Source organism: Macaca thibetana, chromosome 17, assembly GCF_024542745.1.
Source record: "Macaca thibetana thibetana isolate TM-01 chromosome 17, ASM2454274v1, whole genome shotgun sequence".
In the NCBI taxonomy this organism is placed as follows: domain Eukaryota; kingdom Metazoa; phylum Chordata; class Mammalia; order Primates; family Cercopithecidae; genus Macaca; species Macaca thibetana.
In genome coordinates this window covers 4,812,350-4,828,756 of record NC_065594.1, presented here as the reverse complement: position 1 = coordinate 4,828,756, position 16,407 = coordinate 4,812,350, and the positions used below count along the sequence as shown (strand labels likewise).

Genomic DNA, 16,407 nt, shown 5'->3' with positions numbered 1-16,407 from the left:
TTCAGATCAGGATAACCATTTGAGAACCTCTCTCAGCAGAGGTTCTAACACATAAAGGAAGTGGGAATCTGAAGTCTATTGAAAGGAGTCTGTAATATCTCTAGTTCTGGTCCTCTGAAATATCCAGAAGAGAGGTTATCTTTTAGAAATTACATGTAACCATTTGCCTTCAATCACAGTCTTTATCTTGAAAATTATTCTCAGAAAAGGTCTTAAAAATTTTAGGGTTTTAAATATTTAAGTAGTGTCCTTCCACTTTAAAAATTCATTAAATTCTCAAGTGATTCAACAACCACCACCACCAAATGTATATAGAGAAATAAATCAATAATGCAAGTTATGGGATGATGGTCAAAACAAGGTATATGGGTGTTCATTATAATAATTTTACAACCTTTCTGTAGGTTTGAAATTTTCAAACTAAAAAGTTAAGGGTGAAAAGCTTAAAGCTAAAACAAAAGTTCCCAATCACAGGTCAGAACAGTAATGGTCTATTTCCTGACTATTTTTTTCACTCATCACCCAAGAAATGAGAAAAATAAATGTAAGGAGTTATCCATAAAGCTAAATGTATTTAATTCAAACGATAGTCATTTATTTTGAGATACACCCTTCCTATTGGCAGAGATGGGACCTGAAAAAGTTGCTTTTATGACTTGACAACTGTAGTGGATAAGGAAGACCGAGAAGAGAAACTAAGCACTGTCAACATAAGATAAACGATGGAAGCTATCTTCTGGCCACCAATATTTATTCTTTCCTTCCTTCTCCCTTAAAACCTCAGTTTTCTCCAAAGTGCCAAACTAACCAGATAAACAACTGTATGTCTCCATCTTCCTTTACAGGTAGAGGTGGGTGGGAAACATGAGATGAGACTTCCAGGATCACTCATTTTCTTGGGGACAGATAGCTGGCATACATCTGTTTCTACTTTCTTCTCCTTTCTTCCTGCTGCCTGGAACTTAGACACAATGGCTGGATCTCCAATAGCCATCTTGGTCCATGAGTGACTTTAAGAACGGAAGTCATATGCAAACGAGGGTATCACAAAAAAATAGCATGAGCTTAGGTCCCTGATGGTACACTGTAGAGACAGCATGCCAACCCTATACTACCTACCTTCAGATTTCTTTTACATGAGAGAAAAGTCCATTTCTATGTTATTTAGTCCGTTAGAGCTGAATCTGTATTATTCATAACTAAATGCAGTATACCTTTTTAGTAGGCGTTCACCCCAAAAGATGAATTTTACATGTGTTACTGAGGAAAACTAGGAAATATCCAAGATTGGCAAAGGTCAATAGTATATATAGGACTAGAATATAACAATAAAAATGCCACCAGTGACCTATTATCTAATTGCCTTGAAACATGCCAACAGAAAGGCAGTGGTCAACATGTAGTCTCAAAAAAATGGGAGCCAAAAAGGAACAATATATCTGCATTTATTGCTCTCACCTTTCATGGAAACAAGTCATTGTGCTTGATGGATACACATATTCTGTCACTAGAGAGATGTCCACCTCCACGAAGCAGGAGTACATTCATGTCTTTTCCATCTCATGGATAAAAGTTCCCTAAGCCTGCCCAATTCCCGTTGCTCTGAGCAGTTTTCCCATAATCTAATTAGACCTCTTTTATTGCAAAGAATAGGAACTCTCTCAAGGTAGTTCAAGCACAAGTGTGTGCATATATGGTGGAGGTGTGAGAACACAGAGTTATTGTACAGACACAGACAAGTTTCTAGAAAAAATGGGAGTAGCCAAGCCTTGTGTATATCAGAAACCAAGAGCCAGCTTATAAGAAATGAAGTAGAGAGAGCTGCACCTACTTCAGGGAATTGAGGCGTTCTGCAAGCCCCAGAGGTTAGATGAAGGGTTAAGTAATTGACCAAGTTGCCCAGGGGAGAAAGAAGAGGCATTCAGGCATCTGCTGCACACAAATCAGTGATGCCAGATTATAAAAGGTTTTATCAAGTAAGACCTGATGCTCAGGGAGCCAAAACAGCAGCTAAAAAGCAAGCAGGAAGGAAGTGGGCCAAGACAGTCAAAACAGATTCTCCTACCCCGTCCCACCTCCATCCCACTGTCATCAAACCTGGGTGGTATAGGGAAAAGGAGAAGCTTTGAACTGGATACATTTTGATGAATATACATCAGATTATTCTAAAATACAAGAGAAACAGGTACTTCTCCAGGATCAGCTCAAGCTCCTGTTGAGGAGAGGTGAAAAGACAGCCAACAAAGCAGGCTTGAAGGGTAGTGGTGGAGCAAAAGAAAGATACTGTCTGCTCGCACCCCACAGAACCCAGTGTTCAATAAAGTGGTCATGTAGAATACAGCATGACTAACCACTGTATCGGCAGTATTTGCACTGTGTCAACAGCAAGTGCAAAAACCCAGACACAGATGCCACTTGGCCAAATCATCAAGATTTACTTATCTAAAGGATTTAGAGAGAAGGACACTTAGAAAAAATAAAGGCTAGTAACCTTTTTAAAGACAGAATGAGGAGCAAGTCTCTGAACCCCCAGATCCTGAAAGAGTGAGGATCACACCAACCTATGGAAACATAATACTAGTATTGTCTTCCTCCAATCCAGCATGAGGATAACCTGGACATGTGCACTTCTTTGGGCCAGGTGTACCTACTCAATTGCAGAGATATAGAATACATAATGTGATCACTTGAATACAATATACAGTGCATTCAGACAAATTTCATCCTGAGACAAGATCAGTCTCCCCAAATGAACACAGCCTGACCCAAGTACATTTCTGAACTCCATGGTGAAGAACTAGAATGAGGATCGACAGGTATCTAGATATTTCTGGGAACTCTAGGACTTATTCTGCTTAACATGTACATATAACTATTACTTATTGAGTGTTTATTTACTACGATTATTTTTAGAGATGGGGGTCTTCCTCTGTCACCTAGGCTGGAGTACAATAGTGCAATCATAGCTCACTGCGGCCTCGAACTCTTGGGCTCAAGTGAGCTGAGTGAGCTCTGATTGCTCCTGCCTCAGCCTCCTGACTAGCTGGGACTACAGGCATATGCTGCTATATCCAGCTATTGAGCACTTATCGAGGCCGGCTACTATGCTAAGTACTTCTGTTCATTATTTCATTAACCTGTACAAATAACTCGATGAAGAACATAATGATAAGTACTATTATTTATACAGATAAGGACATCAAGCGTTAGAGACGTTAAATGATTTGACTAAATTCACAGCTAGTAAGTGGCAGAAATGAGATCTGAATTCAGATATCTTTGACTTCACAGAGAATTCTAATCATAGACTTCACCTTCTTCCATAAAACTGCTAGAAATAAAAGCCAAGAAACGAAATCAAGTGAAATATTCTTGCTCTTTTAATGATTTACACTTACTTAAGAAGCTCCAAGATTAGGAACTGTGATTGCTTTTATAATATCCAAATCGCTGGTAAACAGTAAACGTAATTATAAAAGCATCCACTATTTGTAATAGCAAAGACTTGGAACCAACCCAAATGCCCATCAATGATAGACTGGATAAAGAAAACGTGGCACATATACACCATGGAATACTATGCAGCCATAAAAAAGAATGAGTTCATGTCCTTTGCAGGTACATGAATGAAGCTGGAAGCCATCATTCTCAACTAACACACACTGGAACAGCAAACCGAACACACATGTTCTCACTCATAAGTGGAAGTTGAACAATGAGAACACATGGACACAGGGAGGGGAATATCACACACTGGGGCTTGTCAGGGGTTAGGGGGAAACGGGAGGGAGAGCATTAGGACAAATACCTAATGCATGCAGGGCTTGAAATCTAGATGGGCCAGGCGCGGTGGCTCACGCCTGTAATCCCAGCACTTTGGGAGGCTGAGGCAGGCGGATCACGAGGTCAGGAGATTGAGACTATCCTGGCTAACGTGGCGAAACCCCGTCTCTACTAAAAATACAAAAAATTAGCCGGGTGTGGTGGCGCACGCCTGTAGTGCCAGCTGCTGAGGAGGCTGAGGCAGGAGAATCACTTGAATCCGGGAGGTGGAGCTTGCAGTGAGCTGAGATCATCGTGCCACTGCATTCCAGCCTGGGCGACAGAGCGAGACTCCATCTCAAAAAAAAAAAAAAAAAAAAAAAAAAAAACACCAAAAACCTAGATGATGGGTTGATAGGTACAGCAAACCACCATGCCATATTAATACCTATGTAACAAACCTGCACATTCTGCTCATGTATCCCATAACTTAAAGTAAAAAATTTTTTTAAAAATTGCAAGACAATAAATTTCTGTTGTTTAAGCCAACCCCCTAAAGAGTATCAATATTTTATTTTTAAATGTAAAATATTTTCTTACATAATAATCAAAATATCAAATATCTCTTGTGCCTTTTATGGGGCATTTTTTATTTTATTTTTTTTTTTTTAGTAGTGTAAAAATAAAGATTAAACATTACAGAGAAACAAATGTAGAAGACTCTGATTACATGGTGGCTCATGCCTGTAATCCCAGCACTTTGGGAGGCCGCAGTGGGCAGATCACTTGAGTACAGGTGTACGAAACCAGCCTGGCCAACATGGCGAAACCCCGTCTTCACTAAAAGATACAAAAATTAGTTAGGCGTGGTAACGCATACCTGTAGTCCCAGCTACTCAGAAGGCTGAGGCTTGAACCCCGGGACAGAGCTTACAGTGAGCTGGGATGGCGCCACTGTACTCCAGCCTGGGCAACAGAGTGAGACTCTGTCTCAAAAAAAAAAAAATCTGATTCCTCATTATTTCAAACCATAATAATAGTTTCTTTGATGCTTTTTGTGAATTTTTAACTTTTAACTTTTTGTGCAAAAATACTCCATCTTTAAATGCAAAGTAAATTAAGAAAATGATATTTTATTAAAATCATCAATTATTAGTCATGTCAATATTTTAAGTTGTTTTTGTAGGCACATGTAAGAAAAAAACCTGATGTCTCCTAGAAGTTGGATGATAAAGGAAATTATAAATATACACATTAAAACAAAATTAAGTTACAGATATGTCTTGTTAAAAAGACAGCATAGCTTCTATACCACATCTTGATAGGAACCTAGCAGATGGAATGGCATATCTCAAGAAAGAATAGGGCCCTTAGAAGGAGGATTGTTCAACAATGAGGCCTCGTTTAGGGAAATCTAATATTTCCCTCAAATAATGAACCTTCAGGACTGCCTCCAGAGGCTTGCCTGGCCCAGAGCCACTCCTGCCTTTTCTTGTGGTTGGTACATCCTGATAGGGTTGACTGATGCATCAAGATCTTTGCTGAATGGCAACAGCCTCTCCTATCATCCAGCTAGTTTCCCCTGCTCTGAATTCAAGCCATCTTCTCAACTGCAATGTGACCTCCCCCAAAGCTTTACAGGAAGAGAACATGTTGACCTTCATTCCCATCTGCTTTCTTGTGGTCAGTGATTACACTGGTATTTTGATATTCACCAGTCTAACCTCGAAAACAGATCTCTTCTTGATTGTCTTCCTTCAGATTAGTTTGTAAGTTGCAGCGGACTACTCAATTGAATTGTAACTGTATTAAGTGCTCTATTGGCGTGACTGATGAGATCAGACAGCAGAAAATGCTTAATCTGATGAATGTTATTGAATGTCAACATTTTTTTTTTTTTTTTTTTGGAGACGGAGTCTCGCTCTGTCGCCCAGGCTGGAGTGCAGTGGCGCGATCTCGGCTCACTGCAAGCTCCGCCTCCCGGGTCTACGCCATTCTCCTGCCTCAGCCTCCCGAGTAGCTGGGACTACAGGCGCCCGCCACCTCGCCCGGCTAGTTTTTTTGTATTTTTTAGTAGAGACGGGGTTTCACTGTGTTAGCCAGGATGGTCTCGATCTCCTGACCTCGTGATCCGCCCGTCTCGGCCTCCCAAAGTGCTGGGATTACAGGCTTGAGCCACCGCGCCCGGCCTGAATGTCAACATTTTTTAAGGGAAGGATAGGAAAGTAGGAACACAGGTGCATATTGAAATTCTCTGAGACTGGATCATGTGCTTTATAAATATTACTAACAATAAAACAAGTATTAGTGAATGAACCTCTTCTCTTTCCACTGTTTCTTCATGTCCCACCCCTTGTATTGTGGGGAAATGGGTCCTTTTGTTCCTTGCAGTAATCACCAAGGGGAGAACTGGTGACAGAGAAGCAGATGGCCTGTATCATCTGGATCCTATATATGGTACCTGACTGGGGCTTCCACTTAGCTACTGCTGCTAACAGGACACCTGTTCCCAGAGCTCCCTGTGCCCTTCACATGCACAGGGTCTTCAAATAATGATGCAGGACCTCCAACAAAAGTACCAAATCCCTGCTCCATCATTCAGTAGTGAAGCTTGCCAATAGGCAAGTTCTCCTATAAAGGGTAAGTTTCCAATCAACATTTTATTGCTGGAAAGGACCATTAAAGATGATCAGATATTGGAGGATTGCTTCTGACATCAAAGTCAGAGGCCAAAACAGCAGAGAGAGAACCTAACAGCAATAGAGTTCAGGAAGCAAAAATTACAAGAAATATATAAATAAATAAAAACTATTATTCACCTAGGAGAGATGAGATCTTACATGTATCAGAGCAGAAGGCTAGAAAACAAATAAATGAACAAACTGAAAAACAGAAAAATAGGAAAATGTATGTAACCAAAAAGATCTCTTCACTTAGAAACAATAACATTCTAGTAGACAAACCTTGTGCTCAGATTTTGGATTCTTTTTTTTTTTTTTTTTTTTTTTTTCCAGTTACCATCCTGGGTTCAGAACAGATCTTGGATTCTCATATCATTTTCCAATAAAAGGAACCAGAGCTCCTTGGAGAAATGGATGATTCTAGGGCTGGGGTGGGAAAGATGCAAGGTGAGCCTGGAATATGTTGTGGTACAGCCTACCTGTATTCCCAGCTACTCAGGAGGCTGAGGCAGGAGGTAGCTTGAGCCCAGGAGTTTGAGGCTGGAGTGCACTACAATCACGCCTATGAGCCACCACTGCATTACAGCCTGGGCAATATAGCGAGACCTCATCTCTAAAAAACAAACAAATAAATAAATAAAAATAAAGTCTATTTAAAGTGAAAACACTTAGAAAATAAAAATATAAGCCAGGCACAGTGGCTCATGCCTGTAATCCCAGCACTTTGGAAGGCAAACCTTGTGCTCAGTAGACAAAAAAGAAAAAGGAAAAGAATCCAAGATCTGAGCACAAGGTTTGTCTACAATTATATATGTATGTACATGTATATGTGTGTATATGTGTATATACACACATATGTATATCTGTGTATATGTATATACACCATATGTATATACACACACAAATATACATATCTATATAATTGCGGCAATTAAAAATATTAGAAACATTGGAGTATTAAGTTGTAAGAATTTCCTAGAAAGTAGATTAGAAAGGCAAATACTTAAAAAATAGGAGTGAAAGGATAGTAAAATTAGGGAGTCAGACGAGGAATTTCTACTGAAAAAAGAAAGGGGCTGGGCACAGTGGCTCATACCTGTAATTCCAGCACTTTGGGAGGCTGAGGCAGGCAGATCACTTGAGCCCAGGAGTTTGAGACCAGCCTGGGCAACATGGAAAAAACCCAAAAAATACAAAAATTAGCCAGGCTTGGTGGTGCCCACCTGTAGTTCCAGTTACTCAGGAGGCTGAAGTGGGAGGATTGCTTGAACCTGAGAGGTCGAGGCTGTAGTGAGCCGAGATTGTGCCACTGCACTCCAACCTCAGTGACACAGTAAGACCCTGTCTCAAAATAAATAAATAAAAATAAAACAAAATAAAAAGAAAGGAGAAAGGACAAGAGGGAAATAGGAAAGAAGAAAGATGCAGGAGAGAAGACAGGTGAAAAGAATAAAAAAATTAAAAAAGGGAAGAAAGAAAAAGGAAGAAGGAAAAAGAATGAAACAGTAATTATTACAGAAATAATACAAGAAAATGTCCCAGAATCGAAGGACTTATGTTTTCAGATTACAGAGCTCAAAACATTAGGCAGAAAAATAAACAAGAAAGCTAAGGTTTATTGTTGAAATTTTAGACCATTGGCGATAAAGAGACCCAAAAAGCATCCTGAGAAAGTAGAAGCGATACCTAAAGGGAAATCGGAACACCATCGGATTTCTGAACTGCATTGAAAGTTAGGATACGTCTCTGGGAGCTTTCAAAATCCTAATTAAAATTACAGAATTCTAGACCCAGTCAAACTTCCCATCAAGGATTTATGCTGCATTCACCCTTTCTCAGGAAGTTAATACAGAATATACTACATCAAAATAAAACAATGCAAGTAAGTAAATCAAGAAAGATAAACCACAGGATCTAAAAATTCAGCGCAAGTAACCAACACATTTCTCAGGCCCATGGTGAGGACAGTCCCAGGATAATACTCATTCAGTAAGCTCAGCGAACACAAGTACAAACTGGAGCAAAAGGAGAAGAGGCTCCTAGAAGCATCTGGAGACCTCTAAAGAGACGTCTTGAGGAAAAATAATGGAACTGAGTGATTGTCAGATTTAACCATAAGGAATATTCTATCTAGTGCAAGAGTAGTCAACTCAAGAGTCAAAGAAATGTCATTTAATATTTTGTCTGTTATTTTACTTTATTTCTGTAAAGCTAGGTAATTTTCTAGACTATCATATTAACATAAATAGAACTTTAATATGGATTTTGAGAAGCCAATCAATGTAAAACAGTTGTCAAGAACACAGACTTTGAAGTCAGCCTGTCTGGCTTTATAACATGGATCTTGGCTTTATCGGCTATGTGATATGGGGCAAGTTACTTTACTTCATTGTGTCTCACTTGTCTCATCTCTAAAATAAGGAAAGCAATAGCATTTTCCTCCGAATACCTGCAAAGCACTCAGTACATTTGGTCACCTGACATCATTGTGATGGCCTCTCTGTGAGAATTGGTAAAGAGAGGACACAAGAAGTGAGGAGATGAGAAGAGGGAGGATGATCTGTAGGGGAATGGGGAAGGAGGAAGATATAAATTGGGAGGAAAATGATATAAAGAGGTTTTATTAAGAAAGTCTTGCTGTGTGCTATACAATTCACCTCTTTCTGTTTTCTCAAAAAGCAATCCTCAGTAAAGACCTACATTATTTTTATCTTTCTCTCCATATATATTCGTGTATATATATTTTTCCTGAACAGATTTTGTGGGGTTTTTTGGGGGGGGAGGGGGTGGATGTGATACTGTACTAAGGTTGGTTTCTAGGTGGTTTAATGTAACTCTTCTTACATATTTACCTTAAAGGAGTCAGCAACTCCACCACAAAGGCTGTTGTGTTTAATAACCATCTCCATTGTGTTGGCAATCTGTCTGAAACATAGTAGGCACTCAAAACAAAACAAGCCAAGACAACTTGAACAAAATGAAACAAATAAGTGAAACAAAAATTTTAATTATAAAAGAAAATGTAGATGTTAGGCTTTTCTAACACCAATCGCAGTAAGAAAGCTGAAGATTACAAACCCTAATTCGCTTAGTACAGAATACTTACGAAACGTAGAGCAGGGTTTCTCGAACTCGAACTCCTGACTTCAATGGATCCGCCCGCCTCAGCCTCCCAAAGTGCTGGGATTACAGGCCTGAACCACCGCACCTGGCATAGAGCAGGTTTTTTCAACCTCTGCACTGTTGTCGTATCTGAGCCGGATAATTAATTCCTTGTTGTTGGGGGGTTGGTCTGGTGCCTAGTAGGGTGTTCAGCAGCTGACTTGCGACTTGGCCTCCACCCACCAGTTGCCCCCCGCCGCCACCCCCCACCCCCATTTGAGACAACCAAAAATATCTTCAGAGCTTGCCCAATGTCCCCTGGGGAGAACACTCACTCCAGGCTGAGAAGTACCACATTAGACGCATTCTAACAAAAATAACCCTCCTCTAGAAATGTAAACTTTTTGTTTACATAAATAAAAATTACAGAACACGGTTACATCGAACCTATTGTTCTATAGCCAGTTTTTTTCTTCCCTCTGTAATGCAGCATTCGCATTTTCATTACGTGATATCCCTCTGCAGGGTGAGTTTTAATGGAGGCTGGTGCTGACATCGTATGGAATTGAGGTAGCAGGCGGGACTCTGACAGCAGACCAGATTGAGGACTAGCTAATCATCATACTTTACATAAGGAATCCGTAGTATTGGAGATTTGTTTCAAATAAGGCTGGTTTCGTTATTTGGTTATTTCCTTAGAATAATAACTCCAAATCTAATTATTTCCTTAGAATACATTCTTATGAGTAGAACTGCAGCTCAAACTAAATTTGGTGGTGTCCATTGGTATGGCGACAGACCCCAGAACATCCTCCAGTCTTGCCCTCACCCCACAAGCGCCCTTTACTGGGGATCCATTCTCGCGCAGTCTTCCTCCCCGACCGCCCCGCGTGGGCTCTGCGGGACGACAAACGGCCTCGGGAGGGGTGGTGAGCAGCATCGGCCTCCTCCAGCAGGGGGCGCTGTGGGATCCGCCGCGGTCCGGGACGAACCAGCAAGCCGCTCTCGGTCCGCAGACTCTCTGCCCGTCCGCCAGCCCCTTGTTCCCCGGGAGGCCGCGAGGTTTGGGGAAGTGTTTCTAGGAGACGGCGCTCGCCGGCTGCGCCTGCGCGGTTGACGCTACCGGGGCCGGCTGACGGACCCGCGTCGCTGGCCGGCGGAGGGAGTTCCCGCTAGCTGTCTGTGGCTGTCACCGCCCTGTTTCTCTAGCCCCATGGTACGCCCGTGAGGCCGGCTGCTGGCTGACGTCTCCTCGCGATGGAGCATATCCGGACGACCAAGGTAGTCGAGCGCGGGACGACCAGTCTTCAGGGGCCCTGGTCTGACCCGGCTGAGGCAGGAGGAGACGAAGGCTCGGCTGGCCTGACCGGGGCTGGGGGCCGGCCCGGCGGAGACCCGGCCCGGGGCGGGAGGGTCTGGCCAGGCCTGGTCTTGGAGGGCAGGGTCAGCTTGGGCCCAGCGGGGTGCAGAGGCCCCCTTTACCTACAGGAGCAGGGGTCCCTCCTGCAACATCTCGGGGTGCGTAGGGATAAGTCCGGGAAAACTTCCCCCGCCCTCCTAGCTCTACGTTTTCTCGGGCAAAATTGAGGCTCCTTTAACTTTGGGGTCTTTCGGCCTTTCGTTGCCTCATCTACCGGAAAATCGGTCTTCAAATTAACATTATGATGCTGTGTAAGCTTGTCCTTGCTCACATTTCTTTGTCCCGTGTCGCAGATGCACAATACGAGTTTTGGAGGAGCCGAGATCAGCTCTCCGCGGCACCTCCCTTTGCTGTCTCGGTCTCCAGTCTTTTCGGATCCGGTGTTTCCGTGTAGGTGCTTCAAACTTCAGGCATTGTCCTAAGTGTCAGTAGTCAGTTTAACAGGAGTTCTGGAGAAGGGGAGAATGTTATTCCATATTTTAAAAGGCGGGATGCAGCTTTACTCGATTAATCTTATTACACTCCACGCTTAATTTTTGTGTGTGGAAGAACTTTGAGAACGAACAAATATTTTTATTTCATTACGCATTTAAAAACGAAAGGAAATGACATCAGAATATTACCAAATTACGTTTCCAACGACATTTAAGTTTAAATTTGGGAGGGAGAAAAACATAAATCGAGACGGGAAGAGTAACATTCTAAAATCACTGCGAGCCCACTGCAAGGCAGCCTCTCCACGTTTTGGCAAAGCTGAAGCCCTGTTAGTTGCTGGCCATCTTAAAGTTACGGCTCATTTAGGGAACCAGCAGATGTTCGTTATCTTCATTATTCCAAGAAGAATTTGTGTTTTTACAATTTTTTTAAATGTTTCACAAACCTTTTAAAGGTACACATGAATTTTTATTAGAGTTTGTCTTTAACGTTGTGCATACCGTATCTAACAAAATTGAAGATGCTGAAAACTAACCCCTTAAAACGTTTTTTTTAAGAGAAGAAAGATAAAATAACTTGAGAATTCAAGTTGTTGGTACTTAAATTTTGAAAATAGAAGGGTGCTTAAGTCTATAACCAAACTAGTAGAAGGTGCACAGATGGAAAAGAGGACTAGAGTAGACATTGGATCAGGTTCTTGTATTGGTTCCAGATACGTATTATATAGTAGCTAAGTGCACGTGACTGACTTCTGCATCAGTTCGAACCTCCTCTGTTTTTCATGTGCTTTCTACGGTGCATAGCACACAATCGAAAACCAGTAAAAGGCTGGGCACGGTGGCTTACGCCTGTAATCCCAACACTTTGGGAGGCCGTGGCGGGCAGATCGCTTGAGCCTAGGAATCCGAGACCATCCTGGACAACATAGTGAAACCTAGTTTCTACAAAAACAAACAAACAAAAAAATTGGCTGGGCACGGTGGCTCACGCCTGTAATCCCAGCACTTTGGGAGGCCGAGGTGGGCAGATCACTTGAAGTCAGGAGTTCGGGACCAGCCTGTCCAACCTGGCAAAACCCCATCTCTACTAAAAATACAAAAATTAACCGGGCGTGGTGGCAGGCGCTTGGAATCCCCGCTACTCAGGCTGAGGCAGGAGAATTGCTTCAACCCGGGAGGTGGAGGTTGCAGTGAGCCAAGATGGCGCCACTGCACTCCAGCCTGGGCAATAGAGGGAGACTCAGTCTCAAAAGGAAAAAAAAAAAAAAAAAAAAAAAAAAAAAAAAGCCGTGTCGGGTAGTGTGTACCTGTAGTCCCCAGCTACTCGGGAGGCTGAGATGGGAGGATGGCTTGAGCCCAGGACGTGGAGGTTGCAGTGAGCCAAGATCGAGCCATTGCACTCCAGCCTGGGTGACATAGTGGGGGCGGAAAAAAAAGAAGAAAAAAATCAGTAAAAGTAAACTGAATCTGATCCACTAGAGCAAATCCTATTCTTAGGTGGATAAGAGTGAACAGACTTGGAAAATATTGAGGATCTCTTCGTTATTTTAAATCTTTCCTCCTTCAATGTATTATGAATATATATCTTTGTTTTTATTTGTAGAGTTGTAGCCCCTCTTATTAGCTCTTTGAAAGTTGTCACCGTTGACTTTCATTTTGTCTGATATTCCTCTTTATCAATGGATGAACTTTTCTTCAAGTAATGTTCTGATTTTGACTTATCTTTACACAGTGGTCCCATGCTGGTGGTTTAATAAGGCGTTTTTAGAGACTAAGAAATTTCTGATGATTTTCTATTACAACTACTTTTCAAATATGCTCTTTTATTACTTTGGGTTGTTTTTCTAGTATTGGATCACTACTCTGGAGTAATATTAAGTGAGTGTACATAGACGGCAAGTAAATATTTGCTAGGTACCTAGTATGTGCCAGACGCTCTATTGACACTGGGTGTATCACAGCAAGATGGAGGTGGACCTCAGGGTACGTTCTGTTAATTGTTGTGGGGACTGTAACATTTTCTTAAATTATTAATGTATTGGGAAAATAACTTATTCTTAAAAGATTGGTTTGAACATAGCCAACCTTTTGTTTCCATTATGCATAGCCTTCATCTGGATTTAGTTAGTTTTGCTGCAAAAATAAGTGTAAGTATTTAGAAACCAAAAGTGGATTGTTTTAGATTAGCTGTTTTGACCTTTATGTAGTTTAGTCATTAGGATCAAAATTGACTGTAGAGTGTCCTTTATGACTATTTAGTGATTTATGTTGTTCAATCAGCTGTATTTGAAAAGTAATAATTACCATTTGTTGAGCAACTATATGTCAGTATAGCTAATTATACAATATTATTACTTTATAATATATACAATTGCATAAATATGTTAATTTATACAGTATCATCACTGATCTCTTAAATAACCCTGTCAGTTGGGTAGTATTATCTGCGTTTATAGGTGAGGAGGAAATAGGCTTAGGAATTTAAGAAACCTGCTCAATTAGCTCATGAGAGATAGAATTAGTATTTAAAGTAAGGTGTGTTTAACTCCAAAGACTATGTATGCTTTTTCCAGTGCCTCTCTAGTTTTAATCTAATTGTTAAATGTGCATTCGTATTAATTCAGAAATAAATGCTGATAATAATTCTAAGAGCTTTTCCCCCCAAACCTGTTTTTGCCATAAATAATATTTATGTGGTATTGTTTTTAAATAATATTTAGGATTACTGTTGCTTGCTAATCAGAATTTTATCAGATTAAGTATTTTAGCTGAATACTAATGAACATATATATCATTCTGTTTTGGTCACATTTGGTTTACTAACTGTATAGCATCAAAGATGTCAAGTCCCTGAATCTGGATTTCTGAAAGAGCATTTCCAAGCTTCACTTATGAATCATGTAGCTACTGCCTATCGCTTTGAGCTCTGATTTTGCCATAATGACATAGTCCTGCCAAGAAACAATGAGAAATATGCAGAGACAGTTCTTCATGCAGTCTTTCTCCTTTCTCTGCCAGTACTTTGGCTGACATCTTATATTGATGTCAAATGATATTGTCTTATCTGTGAATGGAACTTTACTGAATGGAATGGAAGAACTTTTTTTAAGCTATAAATGAAAGACTGACTGCTAGAGTTTGTAATCAAATGGAATGTCTCATAAAAATCTGGTGCTACTAAGGCCCAAATTGAGTTATTACAAAAGTTAATGCCTAACTTGTTCTTTAGCTTGCTCCCTCTTTTTGTCATTAGAATGTGATATCATCCATGTATGTGTACAAATATATCTTCCCTCTGAAAGAAGGAAGGAGATATAAAAATAAGAATAAGGAGAAACTGATAGTATTGAAATTGTCTTTGAAATAAGAGCCAGTAGGTTTTGAGGAGCACCTGAAGGCTTTTTTCCAAGTAAAGTGCTGTTTTGATTTTCACTAGTACTATCCCATTTTACAGGTGAGGAAACTGAAACCCTGAGAGAATAAATAAAATAACTTGTCCTGGCTCGCACAATTAGCTCTGCCAAAGAAGAGGTGGAGGTGGGAACTTGAATTTAGGTCTTTCTGATAGCAAGCCTATTCTCTTAACCACACTCTCTTGCCTCACAGAATAATGATCTAATCAAGAGATTTGATTAGTCAGTTGGGGCAGTGTGAGTAAGAATAGAGAGGAGGGGATGAATAGAAGCTTGGGTGGTCAGACTTTTTCTAGTAGCTAGCTGATTGTGAGGATCTAGTGTGAGGGAAAAAGTCTGGCTTCAAGAGTAGATTTGGGAGGGAGTTGTGTTTAGGTAAATCATTGAAATTTCTATTTTGGATGAGTTTATGCAAGAATATGTTGAGACTCTGTAGAGAATAGTCTAAACACTTAAAAAGGCAAGCAGGCTGGGCATGGTGGTTCATGCCTGTAATCCTAGCATTTTGGGAGGTCAAGGCAGGAGGATCACTTGAGGTCAGGAGTTTGAGACCAGCCTGGCCAACGTGGTGAAACCCTGTCTTACTAAAAATACAAAAAATTAGCGGGGCATGGTGGCGGATGCCTGTGATCCCAGCTACTTGGGTGGCTGAAGCATGAGAATCATTTGAACCCGGGAGATGGAGGTTGCAGTGAACCGAGATCATGCCACTGCACTCCAGTCCGGGCAACAGAGCAATGCTCTGTCTCAAAAAGAAAAAAAAAAAAAAATGGGGTAGGGGGCAGGCAAGCAGAGGAGGAGAAGCCAGATGAATTTGGAAGAGGTGAAGCACAGATGGGAAGGGGACAGTCTTCCCTGTTCTAATTTCCTTCTCTGCTCCATCCTCTGGCTGCTTCCTCCTTGGGCCAGGCACTGTTGTAAGTTCCGACAAAAACTCTTGCCTTTATAACTTATCTATTTGGAGAAGAGATAACAATAAACAAAATTAAGTTCAATGTATAGTGTGTTAGATGGTGGTAAATGCTATGGATAAAAATAAAGCAAGCCAGGGCTCTGGAGAGTATGAGGGTTGAGGAGGAGGTTTAAGGGAGGACCGCTGTAAATCGAGTGGTTAGGGAAGCACTTACAGAGAAGGTGACTCCTGAGTACAGACCTGAAACTGGTGAGGGCGTAAGCCATCCCCACATGGGGGATGCGGGGGAGAGTCTCAACAAAGGGAACAACGGGGGCAAAAACCCTTTGAGGGCATGCCTGGTTGCTAAGAACAAGCAAGACAGCTAGAGCAGGGTGAGTGAAGAAGAGCATAGTGGAAGATTAAAGCTGGGGGACAGGGGCAAGTTACTGTAGTCTCGAAGGCCACTGTAAAATCTTTGCTTTTTTTTGAGTGAGATAGGAAGCCATTGATGGAATAAGCAAAGTAAGATAAAACTGAAAAGTGCCCACTGGATTTACGATCTGAGGTTACTCTCTCCCCTCTTGAGGTCTGTGACTGTTTCATTTCCTAATTTATGCAGCCAGACACTGTTCTGGAAATTGGGATACACGAACAAAAAACATGATCTCTGCTCTCCACTTCCTGCACACAGCTTGAAGTG

At 41.3% G+C, this 16,407-nt stretch overlaps 1 protein-coding gene across 4 annotated transcripts in view; it reads left to right on the top strand.

Annotated features, from left to right (window-relative positions):
• MTMR6 (myotubularin related protein 6) overlaps positions 1-16,407 on the top strand; it is a 55,002-nt gene that overhangs the window by 4,309 nt on the left and 34,286 nt on the right. For 2 of the 4 annotated variants that reach the window (XM_050766856.1, XM_050766854.1), the window contains exon 1: positions 10,050-10,826. The exons of the other annotated variants lie outside the window; for them this stretch is intronic. In XM_050766856.1, the coding sequence (XP_050622813.1) occupies positions 10,803-10,826 (24 nt within the window). In that variant the 5' untranslated portion in view covers positions 10,050-10,802. Of the gene's footprint in view, positions 1-10,049; positions 10,827-16,407 lie in introns of those variants that run through there. 4 annotated transcript variants of the gene reach the window in all.